General features: G+C 39.3%; 1 protein-coding gene across 1 annotated transcript; it reads right to left on the bottom strand.

The window, feature by feature from the left end:
* Nucleotides 1–347: 347 nt before the first annotated feature.
* Nucleotides 348–22,621, bottom strand: LOC110869131 (probable RNA-binding protein EIF1AD). The gene is made up of 5 exons (XM_022118425.2): nucleotides 22,552–22,621; nucleotides 12,270–12,478; nucleotides 12,113–12,188; nucleotides 1,373–1,499; nucleotides 348–667 (listed from the first exon to the last, which is right to left on the bottom strand). Exons 2-5 carry the CDS (start codon nucleotides 12,387–12,389, stop codon nucleotides 460–462), a joined length of 531 nt encoding a protein of 176 aa, XP_021974117.1. The 5' UTR covers nucleotides 12,390–12,478; nucleotides 22,552–22,621; the 3' UTR covers nucleotides 348–459.
* Nucleotides 22,622–23,062: the final 441 nt, after the last annotated feature.

Below are 23,062 nucleotides of genomic sequence, written 5' to 3'. Positions count from 1 at the left end.
TCAGTAGCCCTCTTTTGGTAATGTCTGTTACAAGTTAGCTTTGAATTAGAAACAAACAAACTTTGACTTTTGAGGTCAAATTTAGAATTTGCATATCTTCAAAATCTATCTCAAACATATCTAAAACTATATTAAATGTTTTAAAATAACATAAATTGGATTAGTTATATCAACCTTATAAACACACATGGATATTGATGCCAATCTTTTCTTTCTTTAGTTTCTGCTTCTAGATTAGACTTTTGAGGTCAAACTTATACTTTTCTAGTTACCATTAACATTGTTACACAACAAAGTTATAGAGATTTAAGCAAAGTTTAATGATTTATTTCCAATTTGAGTCATCAAAATACGAAACAATCTAACTCGTTCTCTTCTTAGTTTTTACGGTCCAACCCGTTCGTTCATGATCTTAGCTACGGAAAAACAAGAATCATGATCTTAGTAAAATTACACTCTTTAAGAATCTTCTACATCCGAATCCGACTCTGAAGCTGACTGCAACTCCGTGCGTATTCTTCTGTTTGTGTTGGCCACCAATGGCGGCAACCCATCATCATCATCATCGTCACAAGAATCCAACTCGCTGTTTTCCTGTGTAGTTGAAGACGTTCGCTCAGAGTTTCCAATAGAACTATCAACCGTAACTGATTTAAATATATCTGGCCTGCAATAATGGTCAAAATATAGTCAACACTTCGATACTAGCCTTAATGATCATCGGCTTTAAAGCTTCCGAGTTGTTTGTTAAATGGAAAAACTGTCAACGAATAAAATGTTTCGGTATATGACTTTCAGCAGCTGTATTTAGAGCTGCAAACGAACCGAATTTGTTAAGAAATATATGCGTTCACGAACTGTTCGTGAACACTTAAGGAACGAGATTTTATGTTCGTGTTCGTTTGTGTTTATTTGTTAATTTTAGGTAATGAACAAAAACAAACGTTGATGTACACAAATGAGCACAAACTAATGCTCATGAACACAAATGGAAACAAACGAACACAAACAAGCTTTCATGAACAGAATATATAATACACTGACACTTATTTGTCGGGACTATTGAAGTAATTAAATAAAATATAAAAACTAAAAACACTAATGAACTATCGAACACAAACGAACACGTTACCGAACGTTCACGAACATAAATGAACAAGCGTGGCCTCTGTTCATGTTCGTTCATTCAACTAAACAAACGAACTTCCCGTCGAACGGTTCACAAACTGTTAGCCGAACGTTTGGTTCGTTTGCAGCCCTAGCTGTATTCTGTTGTTTTTTTTTTCTCAAAATGCGATCCTGACCCTAGGATCGTGTGATACGGATCTCGGGAACAAACCATCACTTGGCCGGTTAATATATATAAACTAACCATTCTGGAGACTTTTGTAACACTCTAACTTGGTCATGGAAAAGAACTTGAAGAACAACACAGGCCACTTTTCTTCCTGACTCGATAGCCTGCTCTCTCCCACCGTCATCAACCACAACAAAACTACCTGCAACATAGTATACAATAAGTTATAACAATAGAGTAAAGTACACGGATCGTCCCTGTGGTTTACCAAAATTTTGGCTTTGGTCCCTAGCTTTCCAAAAGTACACTGATGGTCCTTGTGGTTTGCACTTTGTAACGCATTTAGTCCCTAGCCAACAAATCTAAAGGTTTTAGCATGTCCAAGTTAGGGACTAAATGCGTTACAAAGTGCAAACCACAGGGACCATCCATGTACTTTTAGAAAAAAAGTTGGGGATTAAATGCGTTACAAAGCGCAAACCACAAGGATCATCTGTGTACTTTTGGAAAGCTAGGGACCAAATCTAAAATTTGGGTAAACCACAGGGACCGTCCGTGTACTTTACTCATAACAATATATTCAATCTCAAATTAACAACAACCACAATCACTTACGTTTCTTGTATAAACACGAGCATCACAAAAACATGTCTTCAAGGCTTGGTTTTTAATAAGCGAGAAGCGCAACGGCGACATGGTCTAAGACCAACACGCAAAGCGCAAAAGCGGTGCACTTTTCGTAGGCGAGGCGCAAAGTGATTATATGTAACACCCCAAAACCCGAATGTTTATATTCGTTAAATGTTATGATCGGGTACATCAAGAAATAAATAACTAGGTTATTCGTCCTAGTTAAAAGTATGGTAGAAACAAATAAGGAATGAAAGTTGTGTCAATTCTAATTAGTGAGAAAACTTGAGGGACCAAAACGGTTAGGATGGAAAGATGGGTTTTATTTATGAAAATCAACACACACAAACACACACATTCGTGTGTTCTAGAAAGGAGCAGGAGCTCTCATGAGAGCTCAAGAAACCCTAAACGTGAAGAATCATCAAATCGAAGGGCAAATCAAGGTCTAAATTCATGAATGAACACGGATTAATGATCACCTTCACAAGGGGATCGTAAGGTATGTCTTAAAAGTTAGATTGGTGATCTTTCACGAAGTGGGTTATGATGTAAATTGCGAATTTGTATGAAATTGTGAATGGGTGTGTGTTAGAATCATCATATTGAACATGGGTTATGCATGATTTAGGTTAATTTGATGTTTAGAGGTGAAACCCATTTGTTTTGGTAAGGATGATGACTTGAATGATCACCCAAGTCCAATCCTTGTTCACATCTTGTTGTGTTATGGTGTATGTAATGCGTTCTTGTTAGGTAGATTGAATGTGATATGAATTTGTTGATGTTTTTGTGTTAATTGATGAATGAAAGCATGAAGTAGGAAGTAAAGCATGAAACACTTGTACATTATGCATAAATTGTGGCATGCACACCAAGTGTTTGATGAAATGCCTAGGTGGGATTAATAGATGAAATGGTATGCAAGTAATGGATGAAATCGTATAATATGGGGATATGATGTATTTGATGATAAATAAACATGAGAAATCTATTTTTATATGGAACTCATGTAGGATTTGGTTGGCCATGTTATTTAGTAAAAGTATGCATTAGAATATTGTACTCTATGTTGGAGTGGTATGATGTTTACTACATGTTTGAATAATTGCTTAATCAAAATTGATAAGTAAAAGTACACTAAATGTGAAGCATATGAGATCATTAGAATAGGATGAAGTTAGAATGATGTTGGGTTGTTAAGCATAGGTCATGGTGTTAGTTGTAGAATTATGTTACTAGAATGAACGGAATTAAATATGTTTGGTATGTGCATATAACTAGATGATCATGTGGTTGTATGCTTATTGCATCGTGAGTATGAAATGTATATAGTGTCATTAGTATAGTCTACTATAATGACATGGATGTATGAGGTTAAGTCGAAAGTTCATATGATAAATTGTTGACTTTTTGAAAGTCAACTGTGCATAAGTAGCAATGTTGGACTTTTGTCACAATTGTGATATTATAGAAAGTCATATGATGCGTGTTATATCCATACGTGTTATATGTGATGACACGATGAATTGTATGAGTTTGAAAGATTAACTTGTGGAAATATGCCTTATGCTTGTTAGAATTGACTAATGAAAGTCAAATGTGAAACATGAATTTGATATGATTGTTAATATGTACAATCATGTATGCTAACAAGAATGTGAATGCGATGACATGAAAGTATAGGGATCATGTCAAGATGGATGGAAGCATGGAAGGTTAACGGGTCAAAAAGAGGCGAGGAAACGGATGCGAATACGAACACTAAAGGTAAGTGATTTCCGTAATCACTTTGTAGTACAAGTAAGTAATAAAGTGTTGTAATGAATTAAATATGATGTTTGAGGTTAAATATGTATTAAAGTCTTTCGTCGTAAATGATGGGTTTAAGGTTGACCAAAATGCCCATGATGGGTATTTTGGGGTAAACGAACTTAAAAGTGGTTTACAAGCAAGTTATTCGATTAGAGTAATGTTTTGGACAAGTATGGAAGTGGGGATGATGGTTTGGTCAGTCATAGACCAATTAATGCGCGAATACCCTTAACGGGTCAAATAGTTAGAAAATAGTTAAGTCGAATGTATGTAAGTTAAGGATTTCCGTAATCCGGAGGTAAGATTTTAAGTTCATATGATAGAATGTGAATTTACAAGCATGTAGGAAGAAACGGGAGGTCAAACGGGTAAACGGTTCAAAAGTTACATGCGTTTTAGTGCGTACGGACGACGAAACGAACCTGCAGAAAACTGCAAAAACTAGAGGGCGTCGCCGACGGGTAGGGGGCCTAAATGTGGGATCCTAAAGAATATGTAGTAATATGGTACCCAAAGGTGGGATCCTAAAGAATATGTAGTAATATGGTACCCAAAGGTGGGATCCTAAAGAATATGTAGTAATATGGTACCCAAAGGTGGGATCCTAAAGAATATGTAGTAATATGGTACCCAAAGGTGGGATCCTAAAGAATATGTAGTAATATGGTACCCAAAGGTGGGATCCTAAAGAATATGTAGTAATATGGTACCCAAAGGTGGGATCCTAAAGAATATGTAGTAATATGGTACCCAAAGGTGGGATCCTAAAGAATATGTAGTAATATGGTACCCAAAGGTGGGATCCTAAAGAATATGTAGTAATATGGTACCCAAAGGTGGGATCCTAAAGAATATGTAGTAATATGGTACCCAAAGGTGGGATCCTAAAGAATAAGTAGTAATATGGTACCCAAAGGTGGGATCCTAAAGAATATGTAGTAATATGGTACCCAAAGGTGGGATCCTAAAGAATATGTAGTAATATGGTACCCAAAGGTGGGATCCTAAAGAATATGTAGTAATATGGTACCCAAAGGTGGGATCCTAAAGAATATGTAGTAATATGGTACCCAAAGGTGGGATCCTAAGGAATATGTAGTAATATGGTACCTAAATGTGGGATTCTAAGTTAAGAATTTCCTTAAGTAGATACGTATGAAGGTATGTATGTATGTATGTGTGAATATAAGTGGTATGTATGAATGAATGTATGCATGTATGTATGTAGGTATGCACGTATGTAGGAACGTACGTATGAATGTAGGTACGTAGGTTTGTAAGTAGTTATGTGTGAACGGATGCACATATGTAAGTATGTATGAAAGTATATACGCATGTATTCAATGAAATTGAGTATTGACGATAATAATAGTGTGCCTTGTGAACGAAGTGTAACGCAGGTACAATGAGAAAGTCTCACCACGGAATGTACGATCAGATGGAAAGCTGGGATGTAAAGAATTAACGGAACAAAAAGTAAACGTGAATAAATCTTGTATGTTTATAATGCGTACTAATGTTATGAATTTAATGTGGTGAGCGCAGGTAGTACGAGTCATGAGGATCATCAAGGAACAGAGATCGAGGATCGAGTCACTAGTGAGATTGTACGGGAACGTTGATGTATATAATGTAGTAAACATAAGCTATGTTTTTACTTAGTAATTAAGTCGATTGATGGATTTATGTGAAAGAGTTATGTTAAAGTTAATTTTTAAATAAGTTAAGGTGTTTATAATGAAAGAAAGTTTATGGCTTGAACTTCCGCTGCGACTTTTAGTCAAATACGCATTAGGGTCTTACAAGTTGGTATCAGAGCCCTGGTTTGAGGGAATCAAGTACGAGAAGGTAGGTACTTGAACTCAAACCTATGTGCTCTTGTGATAAGGAACCTGTACAATCCATGACTCGATCAAGATCCAAAGGTAGAAATGGAATGAAAACGTGTATGTATGTATTCATATGAAGAAGCTAACGGTTTGCTATGTGCAAGGTAAGCTTAAAAGTTTGGAGAGGATGATCCGTGAATGCAGTCTAAGGTGGATGCTAAGGCAGGCAAGGATGCGAATGGACAGACGGACCCCAGGTACACAATGTTGACATGTATGGGTACCGTTGTTAAAAGAAAAAGGAAGAAGTCTCCTTGGGAGGGTAAGTACTAAACGGAAGACAACGATATTGTCTTGGTAAAATTGTAAAAATGTAGCACGAACTGAGACCCACTAATGCGGACATAAGGCGATGATTACCTGAAGGCACGAAATTAGTATGTGAATTGCGCACCTGGCCAGTTACGCAAGAAGCATATGACGTTCGTGAGACCGTGGTAATTATCGCAGGTATATCTGTAGAATTGGGTAGCAGGTGGGCGTGCGGGTGAAGTGGGTAGTAAGGCTCTCGGGAAATTGAGAGTACTATGTAGGAATGAAATGCAGAAAATGATATGTTTGAATCTGTGAGACGGATTCAGCACATGTAATGAATGAAAGATGTGAATGGGTAATGTAAATGAAATGTTTGAATCCGCGAAAAGGATTCAAAGCACGAAAGGAAGAAAATGTATGAATAGTATGTTTGGAACCGCTAGACGGATTCAAAACATGAAAGCAATGAAAGGCATGAATGTGACGTTTGAGTTCGCGGGACGGATTTAAAATATAAAAAGGGATGAAATTAATCCACATCACAATGTGTCGACAGTTTGACCATGGTTGTGTCAAACGAGTCATACGGGTAAATGTAAAGTAATAAACAAAAGAATGATCGTAATGGGCATGCAAACCTAAATTTTAAAGCGAAAGAAAGAAGTTCGAACAAGTTATGTGTTAAATATGTTAGTAATGGACTCTTAGGAGTCATAATGAATGACGGGCTACGACCCGGACAATAATTTAAGTATGAATGAGAAGGGTGAGTTTTGTTAAGAATACCAAAATGATGTAATGGATGTCCTTGTAGGTAAACATGAAGGGAAAGACGTACGAATGTGTACCTCTTTACATCTACGATAAGTAAGAAATGTCAGTTTGACCTTGAAACGTCAAACTGCAAAGGTCGACAAAATAAGTAACCAAAATAAAGAATTGCATGTAAGGAATGAAGTGTGGAAAATGTTATAGCATGTGCGTAGGAAATTGTAAAGAATTATAGGTGAGTAATCACCTAGTTTAATGAATGCTTGAATGAAATGTGCTAACCGCTAAAATTGTAGATGATAATGTTAGAAACTCTTGATGTGATGAAACCAACCGAATTGGTGGAAGGATGTGCACGGGCGAAAGCGCATTACGCGGATGAATGAAATCTAGCCTGGTATGGCTAGTACTCGTGAAGAATGCGGATCGATCTGGGTTACGGATCGTCGATTGATGATATGAGATGAGGTCAGTAAAAAGTTTAACTTATGTTAGATAAGTATGAATTGGTTAATTGGGTACGACCTACGAAATGAATGATGGAATGGGTATGGTATAGTATGGGAAGTTTGATTTTTTTTTTTCAGTTGACATAAGAAGAAAACTATGTCATCAAGAAGCGAATCTCAAAGGTTTTGAGTGAAAAGTTCGAGTATTGGTTAAAATCTCATGAAATGAATTGCACGACACGTATGCTTATGCAAAATAAGTAAGGCACGAAATGAGAGGTATAGTAATGTAGAACGAATGAGGCAAGTTGAAGGTAACGTAAGGATATGTAAGGTACGAATGACTATAGAAAAGTAGAATGATGCTAACTATGGAGTTAAGCATGTAGGTGTAACTATGAAGTAGTAGTTTTGTTGTGATAACAAAACAAGAGTTGAATGTTATAGAATGTGTGTATGAAATGTAATCTTAAAAGACAAGATGAAAGTATTAGATCCGTTATAAACAAATCCTACGAATGAACGTATTATCACAAGCTTGAAGAAGTATGTATATTGACCTATTAAAAACGGGTCAAGGGAAATGAAAATGTTATGTGAAGGTATGGTGTGAAAAAATATGGACTTATTATAAAAAAAGTCAATAGTATGAATAAATATGAACTGAGATAGGATGATTACATATAATTATGATATGACTATGAAGTCAAACATAGATGTGTGTGTGTAAGAGGAAATGAGAAAGGTTTCGGGGACGAAACCTTATTTAAGGGGGGTAGACTTGTAACACCCCAAAACCCGAATGTTTATATTCGTTAAATGTTATGATCGGGTACATCAAGAAATAAATAACTAGGTTATTCGTCCTAGTTAAAAGTATGGTAGAAACAAATAAGGAATGAAAGTTGTGTCAATTCTAATTAGTGAGAAAACTTGAGGGACCAAAACGGTTAGGATGGAAAGATGGGTTTTATTTATGAAAATCAACACACACAAACACACACATTCGTGTGTTCTAGAAAGGAGCAGGAGCTCTCATGAGAGCTCAAGAAACCCTAAACGTGAAGAATCATCAAATCGAAGGGCAAATCAAGGTCTAAATTCATGAATGAACACGGATTAATGATCACCTTCACAAGGGGATCGTAAGGTATGTCTTAAAAGTTAGATTGGTGATCTTTCACGAAGTGGGTTATGATGTAAATTGCGAATTTGTATGAAATTGTGAATGGGTGTGTGTTAGAATCATCATATTGAACATGGGTTATGCATGATTTAGGTTAATTTGATGTTTAGAGGTGAAACCCATTTGTTTTGGTAAGGATGATGACTTGAATGATCACCCAAGTCCAATCCTTGTTCACATCTTGTTGTGTTATGGTGTATGTAATGCGTTCTTGTTAGGTAGATTGAATGTGATATGAATTTGTTGATGTTTTTGTGTTAATTGATGAATGAAAGCATGAAGTAGGAAGTAAAGCATGAAACACTTGTACATTATGCATAAATTGTGGCATGCACACCAAGTGTTTGATGAAATGCCTAGGTGGGATTAATAGATGAAATGGTATGCAAGTAATGGATGAAATCGTATAATATGGGGATATGATGTATTTGATGATAAATAAACATGAGAAATCTATTTTTATATGGAACTCATGTAGGATTTGGTTGGCCATGTTATTTAGTAAAAGTATGCATTAGAATATTGTACTCTATGTTGGAGTGGTATGATGTTTACTACATGTTTGAATAATTGCTTAATCAAAATTGATAAGTAAAAGTACACTAAATGTGAAGCATATGAGATCATTAGAATAGGATGAAGTTAGAATGATGTTGGGTTGTTAAGCATAGGTCATGGTGTTAGTTGTAGAATTATGTTACTAGAATGAACGGAATTAAATATGTTTGGTATGTGCATATAACTAGATGATCATGTGGTTGTATGCTTATTGCATCGTGAGTATGAAATGTATATAGTGTCATTAGTATAGTCTACTATAATGACATGGATGTATGAGGTTAAGTCGAAAGTTCATATGATAAATTGTTGACTTTTTGAAAGTCAACTGTGCATAAGTAGCAATGTTGGACTTTTGTCACAATTGTGATATTATAGAAAGTCATATGATGCGTGTTATATCCATACGTGTTATATGTGATGACACGATGAATTGTATGAGTTTGAAAGATTAACTTGTGGAAATATGCCTTATGCTTGTTAGAATTGACTAATGAAAGTCAAATGTGAAACATGAATTTGATATGATTGTTAATATGTACAATCATGTATGCTAACAAGAATGTGAATGCGATGACATGAAAGTATAGGGATCATGTCAAGATGGATGGAAGCATGGAAGGTTAACGGGTCAAAAAGAGGCGAGGAAACGGATGCGAATACGAACACTAAAGGTAAGTGATTTCCGTAATCACTTTGTAGTACAAGTAAGTAATAAAGTGTTGTAATGAATTAAATATGATGTTTGAGGTTAAATATGTATTAAAGTCTTTCGTCGTAAATGATGGGTTTAAGGTTGACCAAAATGCCCATGATGGGTATTTTGGGGTAAACGAACTTAAAAGTGGTTTACAAGCAAGTTATTCGATTAGAGTAATGTTTTGGACAAGTATGGAAGTGGGGATGATGGTTTGGTCAGTCATAGACCAATTAATGCGCGAATACCCTTAACGGGTCAAATAGTTAGAAAATAGTTAAGTCGAATGTATGTAAGTTAAGGATTTCCGTAATCCGGAGGTAAGATTTTAAGTTCATATGATAGAATGTGAATTTACAAGCATGTAGGAAGAAACGGGAGGTCAAACGGGTAAACGGTTCAAAAGTTACATGCGTTTTAGTGCGTACGGACGACGAAACGAACCTGCAGAAAACTGCAAAAACTAGAGGGCGTCGCCGACGGGTAGGGGGCCTAAATGTGGGATCCTAAAGAATATGTAGTAATATGGTACCCAAAGGTGGGATCCTAAAGAATATGTAGTAATATGGTACCCAAAGGTGGGATCCTAAAGAATATGTAGTAATATGGTACCCAAAGGTGGGATCCTAAAGAATATGTAGTAATATGGTACCCAAAGGTGGGATCCTAAAGAATATGTAGTAATATGGTACCCAAAGGTGGGATCCTAAAGAATATGTAGTAATATGGTACCCAAAGGTGGGATCCTAAAGAATATGTAGTAATATGGTACCCAAAGGTGGGATCCTAAAGAATATGTAGTAATATGGTACCCAAAGGTGGGATCCTAAAGAATATGTAGTAATATGGTACCCAAAGGTGGGATCCTAAAGAATATGTAGTAATATGGTACCCAAAGGTGGGATCCTAAAGAATAAGTAGTAATATGGTACCCAACGGTGGGATCCTAAAGAATATGTAGTAATATGGTACCCAAAGGTGGGATCCTAAAGAATATGTAGTAATATGGTACCCAAAGGTGGGATCCTAAAGAATATGTAGTAATATGGTACCCAAAGGTGGGATCCTAAGGAATATGTAGTAATATGGTACCTAAATGTGGGATTCTAAGTTAAGAATTTCCTTAAGTAGATACGTATGAAGGTATGTATGTATGTATGTGTGAATATAAGTGGTATGTATGAATGAATGTATGCATGTATGTATGTAGGTATGCACGTATGTAGGAACGTACGTATGAATGTAGGTACGTAGGTTTGTAAGTAGTTATGTGTGAACGGATGCACATATGTAAGTATGTATGAAAGTATATACGCATGTATTCAATGAAATTGAGTATTGACGATAATAATAGTGTGCCTTGTGAACGAAGTGTAACGCAGGTACAATGAGAAAGTCTCACCACGGAATGTACGATCAGATGGAAAGCTGGGATGTAAAGAATTAACGGAACAAAAAGTAAACGTGAATAAATCTTGTATGTTTATAATGCGTACTAATGTTATGAATTTAATGTGGTGAGCGCAGGTAGTACGAGTCATGAGGATCATCAAGGAACAGAGATCGAGGATCGAGTCACTAGTGAGATTGTACGGGAACGTTGATGTATATAATGTAGTAAACATAAGCTATGTTTTTACTTAGTAATTAAGTCGATTGATGGATTTATGTGAAAGAGTTATGTTAAAGTTAATTTTTAAATAAGTTAAGGTGTTTATAATGAAAGAAAGTTTATGGCTTGAACTTCCGCTGCGACTTTTAGTCAAATACGCATTAGGGTCTTACATTATATAACCGTTTTTATATGTCTCACGGGTTTTTAGCATCCCCTACCCAAAATTTAGCTATAATTAAGCTTTATATATGTTTTAAATTTTAGAGTAAAGTACACGGATGGTCCCTGTGGTTAACCAAAATTTTGGATTGGTCCCTAGCTTTTCAAAAGTACACAGATGGTCCCTATGGTTTGCACTTGGTAATGTATTTAGTCCCCAACTTTTGCCAAAGGTACACAGATGGTCCCTGTGGTTTGCACTTTGTTTAGTCACTAAACATAGTGACTAAATGCGTTACAAAGTGCATCCCACAGGGACCATTCATGTACTTTTGACAAACGTTGGGGACTAAATGCATTACAAAGCGCAAACCACAGGGACCATCGGTGTACTTTAAAAAAGCTGGGGACTAAATCCAAAATTTTGGTTAACCAGAGGGACCATCCGTGTACTTTACTCTAAATTTTAACACATAAATTACCTACATGTACAACCTAAAAAGCCTGTTGTACCACATCATGCTACACAAAAAAGGCCATGTACATGAGGCGCGTGCCTCACCTACGCCCCATGCCAATTTTTTGTCAAAAAGTTGCGCCTCACCTACGCCTCGTGTAAACACAAGCCTTATGTCACCCGAAGCGCAGCCCTTTTTGTGTGCACCTCAAGGCAATGATGCACTGGGACGGGTACGGGAACGGGCATGTTTTCTTCAAGATAAATTTACACAAGACATTATGTCACATTATCATATAAACTATTAGGCATATACAACAAAATAACATCACACCGCGTTTTATCCACATGCTTTTCTGAAATTTAGCTGGGAAAATCGCCAACGTTTTTTCTCCTTTGGCATCAATAACCTGAAGTTACAACGAAAAACAAACGATCAGTCGATCACCAAGCATAAACGATTAACACGTTGTGAACAAGCATTGTTATACCTCAATCATATTGGAGCCTCGCAGAGAGACAACTTGCATAACGCTTTGGCCCGGTTGAAGAGTTAATGTCGCATCGTTAACCGCCCTCTTCAGATTCTTCCTTCCACCTTTTGCAGCCATATTTGACCTCAATCAAAGTGTGTGAAACTTTGTATACACTTAAACAAGCTTCTTATGTATGATTGCTACTGCTTCTACAACCTTCTTGACTGTTAAGATCATAGATGAAGCAGAGCATTCTAAGTGGCTAACTTTGTATTCTACCATAAAACATAAATCTTTTGAGGGATAGTTTGGATATTTTTGAAAGGGTAAATTGCATTTTACGTTCTTTAAGTTTGAGCAAAATTGCAGCAGGTGTTGTCCTTTAACTAACGAAATTACACTGGATGTCCTTTGCTTTACAATTTCTCATCATGCGGTGTTTGCCCTAACCCAGTTACTTTTTTCTGTTAACTCTTTAACATGTGCCACTCACATAAGGGCATAATGGGAATTTTTGTGACAACTCGAGTTTCTGACTTTCACTTTCGCATTAGATGCGCGTTGACTTTGACTGTTTAGTTGTTTGGATTGTGGACTTGAAATTGTACGCGTTGTGTTTTAATGAAACGTATTGTCGTTTTGCCTATATGTGATTACTTGCTGTGGTAGAAAATAATATTAGAATTATTATTAAAACGCTTAGTCTAGATCACGAAACATGACTTACAGATCGAAGGATCACGAAAGATAACCTTCGATTCGAAGGATCAACTTTCGGTTCGAAGGATCACGAAACATATCCTTCGACCAAGGACTCTATCCTTCGAACAAAGATAGGATCCTTCGACATCTTTCGGCCCAGTCTTTCTAATGGGCTTGGCCCATTCCTGTGATACGTTTTATATACGTGAATGCATGTAAGTCGGCAGTTATTTTCAAAAACCCTAGTTCCATTGTGTGTGTGTGACGGCATAGCAGACCCATTCTCTGTTCGAAGATCTCGTTCCGTAATCCAGATTTTTCCGGTTAGTGTGTGATGTTGTTTATGTTCATAGATGATGCTTTGAGTGTATATGATTTCATGATTTATCAATTGTCTTGCAATATGTTGTTTGTATGTTAACCGGATATGTGTGTTAATCGGATATGGATGTTAATCGGATATGTATGTTAATCGGATATGGATGTTAATCGGATGTGTATGTTAATCGGATCTGTTGTGATGATGTTTAATGATAATGTTTTGTGGATCGGCTGTGATATTATGCAATTCGGAATTCTTATTGTTCATGGAACCGGAACATAATATGATTAAGTGTTATTATTGTTCATGTGGTTAAATTAGGGTTCATGAGGTTTAATATGAAACTCCCTGTTTGATCGATTCTGAGGTAACCGAATACTTGAATTTGTGTTAATTGATAATCACGGATAAACTTGGAAACTTTGAGTAAACGTAACTGATATTTATCGAAAGATACTTGTTAGTCGAAACATAGTTGCTGTGACCGAAAGATACTTGTCCTTCGAACCATAGTAGTGTTGACCGAAGGATAGCATTGACCGAACCATAGTAGTGTTGACCGAAGGATAGCATTGACCGAACCATAGTAGTGTTGACCGAAGGATAGCATTGACCGAACCATAGTAGTGTTGACCGAAGGATAGCATTGACCGAACCATAGTAGTGTTGACCGAAGGATAGCATTGACTGAAACATAGTTATGTTGACCGAAAGATAACAGCGTGGTCGAAAGATGACATTTGGTTCGAAACATAACATTTGGTCCGAAAGATAACTGTGATAACTAATATGTCGAAAGATAACTGTTATGTCGAAAGATAACTGTTGTGTCGAAAGATAACAGTTGGGTCGAAAGATAATGGGGGGTTATAAACATACCTTGAATGATGGAATGTATGCTTGATTTATTTGGCATGCCATGCTTGGTGATGAATGTTAACATTTGTATTCGTGTACACTAGCTGATGATTAAATGTGAAATGATACGTGTTGTGCCGATATGCAAACTGACTGTTATGTGATACATGATTAATGCATGATATTGGCTATCAAGCACTATGTGACATTAGATTGCATGCGTATCATTGCGAACATGAACTGATTTGTTATACGTGCATACAATAGGACGTGATTAATTACTTGTGAGTGCATAACCTAGCATACCGAGCAAACCAAGGTGAGTTCACACTCCTACTAAGGCATGGGATTCCCGGGTCGTGGGAATGGGTTAAAGGTTATCATTGACTAAGAACGTATATATGCTTTTCCTAGACTATCACCTATCATGGTCCTCGGATGTCAGGACGGTTCCGTAGGTTGGGATAACACCTACGTGGTCACATGCCAATTACTGCCTCGGATGTCAGGCACGCACGTAAAACCTACGTGTACGCATTACTTACTTCTATCCTCGGTTATGAAGGATACGTGCGTGAAACCTACGCACACCCCATACGCGCTACTGTTCTCGGACGAAGAACAGGGATAATACGAATAGTCTAGTGGTCACATAACATGGGAAGCCCCCACCTGTATAACTTACTATTGGCCCTGTAGAGCCACCCGTTACTTACTGTTACGCATTTACTTACTGTGAACTCGCTCAACTAGTTTGTTGATCATTCTGTTACATGCCTTGCAGATCGTTAGGTACTTGGAGCTTGCACTGGAGAAGCGGGTCGTTGTGGGCAAGGATCATGGTTTCTACGTTGAACTATTATGACATTTAAAACTATTAACTATTGTTGGTTTATTTACTATGCTTCCGCTACACTTTGAAACTATGGTTATGTTTTGAACACCTATCGTATTGAATGGATGGTTTACATTTATTTTACTTAATATTAATTACATGTTCAATATGATTGGTGGCTTGATCCTGGTCAGTCACGCTCCCAAGCGGTGATACTCCGCGTGTGGATTTTGGGGGTGTGACAGATTGGTATCAGAGCCATTGGTTATAGAGAACTTGGTTTTAATATGGGAAAACGTTTTTATTAAAACCAGACTATAACCAGAACAGTGCTCTCAAACGATCCACAACGACGCTTCGCTCCACGTGCAAGACTCGACATCCTAGGTAATAAGGTTTATGTTTATTACCTACTTGCTAGAACTGCATAGAACTTTGCTCGTAGTATGCTTACATTACTTTGCTCACTACTTGTTATTGCTTAAGAACACCTATGTGCTTACACTTTTCTGTCATCGTATTACTCGCGAACCTTTCATACCTATGCTACCTTTACTGTTCGATCATGTCTGGACGTGTTAACATGACTCAAGCCCAGTTGACGGCTCTCATTAACGAACAAGTCGCTGCGGCGCTTGCAGCCGCACCAGCAGGAGGTATAACCTGCTATTCCAAACCTATCCTAGGACGTTAGATCCTACTCTCGTGACCCAACTCTCGCGCTTAATCTTGACCCATCTTTCTCGCGCAACGGGTCAGAACGCACATCAACCTCTCTGTACATTCCAGAACATCATGGACTGTCGTCCAAGCACATTCAGTGGCACATTCAAGAACTCCATGTGTGAACGCCCTGAGGCTCGCAGGGTCAAGTACGCCACTGGTACTTTGGTAGGAATCGCGCTAACCAGGTGGAACGCGCAAGTACAGATACTAGGGTTGGCAGCTGCTAACGCCACCCCCTGGAACGAATTCAAAGAACACATTAAAAGGGAATACTACACGCGTGATGACATCCACAAGTTGGAAGTGGAGCCTTACCATTTGAAAATGACGGGGTCAGAAATTGAAGCTCATACGAAACGATAGAACGAACTGGCCATCTCGTGTCCAACCATGGTGGACCCTCCAAACAAGCGTATCGAATTGTACCTCAAGGGTCTAGCCTCAGAGATTCAGAGCCATGCTACATCGGCTAACCTCGACAAAATCCAAGACATTCAGTGTCTTGCTCATCGCCTCACGGATCAGGCAGTGGAACAGAACAGGCTGCCTAGTTGTATCAGCGCTATTACTACCGCTACCACTTCTGCTACTCCCGCTACTCCTAGTGACAACAAGCGGAAATGGGATGGGTATTCCAGCAAGGGTTCAGCTACCGTTCGGTCTCAAGCACAACAGCAGCACAAGAATAGTGATCGCCAGAGCACAGCAGAAGCTAAGGATTCAGGAGCCCACGGCTTGCACATCGGAATCGCCAGCAGCAACAGCAAGCAGAAATCCTATACAAAGAAAAGATTGTTCGTATTCCTCGCTCCAGTCAAGAACCTCTCGAAGTACAAGGTGACAAGAGTGGTGCTGTGGTTGGCATCATCTCTTTCTTAAAGGCGCAGAAATGTTTACGAAAGGGACATACTGCCATTCTGGCACTTGTCACTGACGCATCAGCAAAGGAAAAGAAGCTGGAGGATATACCAGTTGTGCGTGATTTTCCTCAAGTGTTTCCTGAAGATTTACCTGGTTTACCTCCTCATCGTCAAGTCGAGTTTCAGATTGAGTTAACTCCTGGAGCAGCACCAATAGCCCGCGCACCGTATCGTTTAGCTCCAACCGAACTGGAAGAACTGTCGAAGCAGCTACAGGAGCTCTTGGAAAAGGGCTTTATTCGTCCAAGCTCTTCGCCTTGGGGAGCTCCAGTGTTATTTGTGAAGAAGAAAGACGGTACGTTCAGGATGTGCATCGACTACCGCGAACTCAATAAGGTGACGGTGAAGAACCGTTATCCTCTTCCGCGCATAGATGACCTATTCGACCAGTTGCAAGGGTCGTGTTACTATTCCAAGATTGATTTAAGGTCAGGGTATCATCAGCTGAGAGTCCGGGATGAGGACGTCTCCAGAACCGCTTTCAGAACTCGCTACGGTCATTACGAGTTTCTTGTCATGCCATTCGGGCTTACGAACGCGCCTGCAGTCTTCATGGATCTTATGAACAGGGTGTGCAAACCTTATCTTGATAAGTTTGTTATCGTTTTCATCAACGACATTTTGATTTACTCCAAGAGTCAGGAGGAGCACGAGCAGCACTTACGTCTTATCTTGGAACTTCTTCGAAAAGAGCAATTGTACGCAAAGTTTTCAAAATGCGACTTCTGGCTTCGTGAAGTCCACTTCTTAGGCCATGTGGTGAACAAGGATGGGATTCATGTCGATCCATCCAAGGTTGATTCGATCAGAAACTGGCCAGCACCACGTACACCGACAGAAATACGCCAATTCTTGGGTTTGGCGGGTTACTACAGGCGATTTATTAAAGACTTCTCAAAGATCGCGCAACCACTTACTATGCTAACACAGAAAGGTGTCGTTTACAGATGGGGTAATACGCAAGAGACCGCTTTTCAGTACTTAAAGGATAGGCTTTGCAGCGCACCTATTCTCTCATTGCCGAAGGGCACGGATGACTTCGTGGTTTATTGTGACGCATCGATACAGGGGCTTGGTTGTGTATTGATGCAGCGGGATAAAGTTATTGCCTACGCTTCGCGGCAACTCAAGGTTCATGAACGGAACTACACGACGCACGATTTAGAGCTGGGAGCTGTTGTTTTCGCGCTTAAGATATGGCGACACTACCTGTACGGTACCAGATGCACGATTTACACCGATCACAGGAGTCTCGAACATATTCTTAAGCAGAAGGATTTGAATATGCGTCAACGACGATGGGTCGAGTTACTTAACGACTACGAATGCGCCATCAAGTACCATCCAGGCAAAGCCAATGTTGTGGCTGACGCTCTAAGTCGAAAGGACACCTTACCGAAGCGCGTGCGAGCGCTACAGCTTACGATTCAGTCTAACCTTCCAGCACAGATACGAAATGCTCAGGTAGAAGCATTGAAGCCCGAAAACGTCAAGGCTGAAGCCTTACGCGGCTCACGACAACAAATGGAACAGAAGGCAGACGGCGCCTACTATGTAACGGGCCGGATTTGGGTCCCACTTTATGGCGGTCTACGCGAACTTGTAATGGACGAAGCACACAAGTCTCGCTATTCGGTACATCCAGGGTCAGATAAAATGTACCACGACATCAGCACTACTTACTGGTGGCCTAGCATGAAGGCCCACATCGCTACGTACGTTGGAAAATGTTTGACCTGTGCGAGAGTCAAGGTTGAATATCAGAAACCAGCTGGTCTACTTCAGCAGCCTAAGATACCGCAATGGAAATGGGAAGAAATTTCCATGGATTTTGTTACAGGTCTACCTAGATCTCAGCGTGGGAACGATACAATATGGGTCATAGTTGATCGACTCACCAAGTCTGCACACTTCCTGCCGATCAAGGAAACGGACAAGTTCTCCACTCTCGCAGACGTCTATCTTAAAGAAGTTGTTTCGAGGCACGGAGTGCCCACCTCTATTATTTCGGATCGCGATGCACGATTCACGTCAGAGCTTTGGCAAGCGATGCACAAATCCTTCGGCTCACGATTAGACATGAGCACAGCATATCATCCTCAGACGGATGGGCAGTCTGAGCGAACTATCCAAACTCTAGAAGACATGCTTCGAGCGTGCGTTATCGATTTCGGCAACGGCTGGGAAAAGCACCTCCCTTTAGTGGAGTTTTCATACAATAACAGCTATCACACCAGCATTCAAGCCGCTCCATTTGAGGCATTGTACGGACGTAAATGCCGGTCACCTCTCTGTTGGGCAGAGGTGGGGGATAGTCAAATTACGGGTCCAGAGATTGTAGTGGACGCCACAGAAAAGATTGCGCAGATACGACAACGCATGGCGGCAGCACGCGACCGTCAGAAAGCCTACGCGGACAAGCGTAGAAAGCCATTGGAATTTGAGGTCGGGGACCGGGTTTTATTGAAAGTTTCACCCTGGAAGGGTGTGGTTCGATTTGGTAAACGAGGCAAACTGAATCCGCGGTACGTCGGACCATTCGAAATCTTAGAAAAGATTGGCAAAGTAGCCTACAAGTTGAACTTACCAGCTGAACTCGGAGCAGTTCACAATGTCTTTCATGTGTCGAACTTAAAGAAATGCCTATCAGATGAGACCCTTATAGTTCCTTTTAAGGAACTCACTATCGACGAGCGGTTGCAGTTCGTCGAGGAACCAGTTGAAATCACGGACCGGGATGTTAAGGTCCTCAAACACAAGAGAATCCCTCTTGTTCGAGTTCGTTGGAACTCCCAGCGTGGCCCAGAGTATACCTGGGAACGCGAAGACCAGATGAAAGAAAAGTACCCCCAGCTATTCGAAACCAATGCATCCACTTCTGAGGCTGAAGCTACTACTACTGAATTTCGGGACGAAATTCCAAATCAACGGGGGGATGATGTGACACCCCAGGAAAACCAGTGAACGATGTAACTTACCTAGCTTCCTCAGTGAGTGCGTACCAAATTTCGGGACGAAATTTCTTTTAAGTTGGGGATAATGTGACAACTCGAGTTTCTGACTTTCACTTTCGCATTAGATGCGCGTTGACTTTGACTGTTTAGTTGTTTGGATTGTGGACTTGAAATTGTACGCGTTGTGTTTTAATGAAACGTATTGTCGTTTTGCCTATATGTGATTACTTGCTGTGGTAGAAAATAATATTAGAATTATTATTAAAACGCTTAGTCTAGATCACGAAACATGACTTACAGATCGAAGGATCACGAAAGATAACCTTCGATTCGAAGGATCAACTTTCGGTTCGAAGGATCACGAAACATATCCTTCGACCAAGGACTCTATCCTTCGAACAAAGATAGGATCCTTCGACATCTTTCGGCCCAGTCTTTCTAATGGGCTTGGCCCATTCCTGTGATACGTTTTATATACGTGAATGCATGTAAGTCGGCAGTTATTTTCAAAAACCCTAGTTCCATTGTGTGTGTGTGACGGCATAGCAGACCCATTCTCTGTTCGAAGATCTCGTTCCGTAATCCAGATTTTTCCGGTTAGTGTGTGATGTTGTTTATGTTCATAGATGATGCTTTGAGTGTATATGATTTCATGATTTATCAATTGTCTTGCAATATGTTGTTTGTATGTTAACCGGATATGTGTGTTAATCGGATATGGATGTTAATCGGATATGTATGTTAATCGGATATGGATGTTAATCGGATGTGTATGTTAATCGGATCTGTTGTGATGATGTTTAATGATAATGTTTTGTGGATCGGCTGTGATATTATGCAATTCGGAATTCTTATTGTTCATGGAACCGGAACATAATATGATTAAGTGTTATTATTGTTCATGTGGTTAAATTAGGGTTCATGAGGTTTAATATGAAACTCCCTGTTTGATCGATTCTGAGGTAACCGAATACTTGAATTTGTGTTAATTGATAATCACGGATAAACTTGGAAACTTTGAGTAAACGTAACTGATATTTATCGAAAGATACTTGTTAGTCGAAACATAGTTGCTGTGACCGAAAGATACTTGTCCTTCGAACCATAGTAGTGTTGACCGAAGGATAGCATTGACCGAACCATAGTAGTGTTGACCGAAGGATAGCATTGACCGAACCATAGTAGTGTTGACCGAAGGATAGCATTGACCGAACCATAGTAGTGTTGACCGAAGGATAGCATTGACCGAACCATAGTAGTGTTGACCGAAGGATAGCATTGACTGAAACATAGTTATGTTGACCGAAAGATAACAGCGTGGTCGAAAGATGACATTTGGTTCGAAACATAACATTTGGTCCGAAAGATAACTGTGATAACTAATATGTCGAAAGATAACTGTTATGTCGAAAGATAACTGTTGTGTCGAAAGATAACAGTTGGGTCGAAAGATAATGGGGGGTTATAAACATACCTTGAATGATGGAATGTATGCTTGATTTATTTGGCATGCCATGCTTGGTGATGAATGTTAACATTTGTATTCGTGTACACTAGCTGATGATTAAATGTGAAATGATACGTGTTGTGCCGATATGCAAACTGACTGTTATGTGATACATGATTAATGCATGATATTGGCTATCAAGCACTATGTGACATTAGATTGCATGCGTATCATTGCGAACATGAACTGATTTGTTATACGTGCATACAATAGGACGTGATTAATTACTTGTGAGTGCATAACCTAGCATACCGAGCAAACCAAGGTGAGTTCACACTCCTACTAAGGCATGGGATTCCCGGGTCGTGGGAATGGGTTAAAGGTTATCATTGACTAAGAACGTATATATGCTTTTCCTAGACTATCACCTATCATGGTCCTCGGATGTCAGGACGGTTCCGTAGGTTGGGATAACACCTACGTGGTCACATGCCAATTACTGCCTCGGATGTCAGGCACGCACGTAAAACCTACGTGTACGCATTACTTACTTCTATCCTCGGTTATGAAGGATACGTGCGTGAAACCTACGCACACCCCATACGCGCTACTGTTCTCGGACGAAGAACAGGGATAATACGAATAGTCTAGTGGTCACATAACATGGGAAGCCCCCACCTGTATAACTTACTATTGGCCCTGTAGAGCCACCCGTTACTTACTGTTACGCATTTACTTACTGTGAACTCGCTCAACTAGTTTGTTGATCATTCTGTTACATGCCTTGCAGATCGTTAGGTACTTGGAGCTTGCACTGGAGAAGCGGGTCGTTGTGGGCAAGGATCATGGTTTCTACGTTGAACTATTATGACATTTAAAACTATTAACTATTGTTGGTTTATTTACTATGCTTCCGCTACACTTTGAAACTATGGTTATGTTTTGAACACCTATCGTATTGAATGGATGGTTTACATTTATTTTACTTAATATTAATTACATGTTCAATATGATTGGTGGCTTGATCCTGGTCAGTCACGCTCCCAAGCGGTGATACTCCGCGTGTGGATTTTGGGGGTGTGACAATTTTCACTTAATAACTAAAACAAGAACAAAAAAGAATTACCCGCGAAACTTCAAGAGGAAGATATATTTAAAGTGAAAAATGACCATTATACCCTCATGTGAGTGACACATGTTAAAAGTTAACATAAAAAACTAATTGAGTCAGGGCAAAAAGACGATGCATGATGAGAGATCGTAACATAAAGGACATCCAGTGTAATTTTATTAGTTAAAGGACCGCAGCTCAAACTTAAAAGAACGTAAAATGTAATTTACCCTTTTTCAAAATTAAAGCTTTAACTGAACATTTTCACAAGCAAATGATTTGACTACATATTGATAATCATGTGTTGATATAACTAATGGTTTGAGAACAGAATTGATCAGCATTTGATATAATACTTGAAGAATAAACGGATCCAACATACAAAACAGCTCAAATATGAAATCTTTCATCCAGAAGCATACCTGAGATTGGAGAGAGAAACAGTTGGAATTGAGTTTGGCGACGGTTTGAACTGCGGGAAGCAGAGGGTTTGGACTTTGGAACAGCGAGGACAGGGTTTATTTTTTTTTTTTTTGGAAATTACGAAAATGACCATTGACTAAAACTACTTTCGAATTTGGTCACCTCATACGTTGTTGGAGTGGCGCATCATGCGCGGGATACGTCCATATATAGACTTCTGCAACATCCAATAAGAAATGGACACATGGCGGTCCATTAGGCCCAGACGCATGATGGATTTATTGTTTACTTTTCACTTTTCAAGATATGCAGGTGTTCAATTTTCACCTTTTTAGAGATGTGCACATCCCAAACAACTTGCGCAACTCCCCGGAGATGACTGCAAGTTTTAGATGCATCCCGTGGACTTCCAGATGCATCCCGCGCATGATGCCTGCCAGAGGCGCAGGTTACAAGGGGCGGGAAGGGGCGGCCGACCCACCGAACTTTTCGACCAGTAGTGGAGAGTAT

This window comes from Helianthus annuus, chromosome 7 (genome assembly GCF_002127325.2).
Source record: "Helianthus annuus cultivar XRQ/B chromosome 7, HanXRQr2.0-SUNRISE, whole genome shotgun sequence".
NCBI classification, from domain to species: Eukaryota; Viridiplantae; Streptophyta; class Magnoliopsida; order Asterales; family Asteraceae; genus Helianthus; species Helianthus annuus.
Note: the sequence above shows the minus strand (reverse complement) of the source record. Positions and strands in the feature narration are given on the sequence as shown.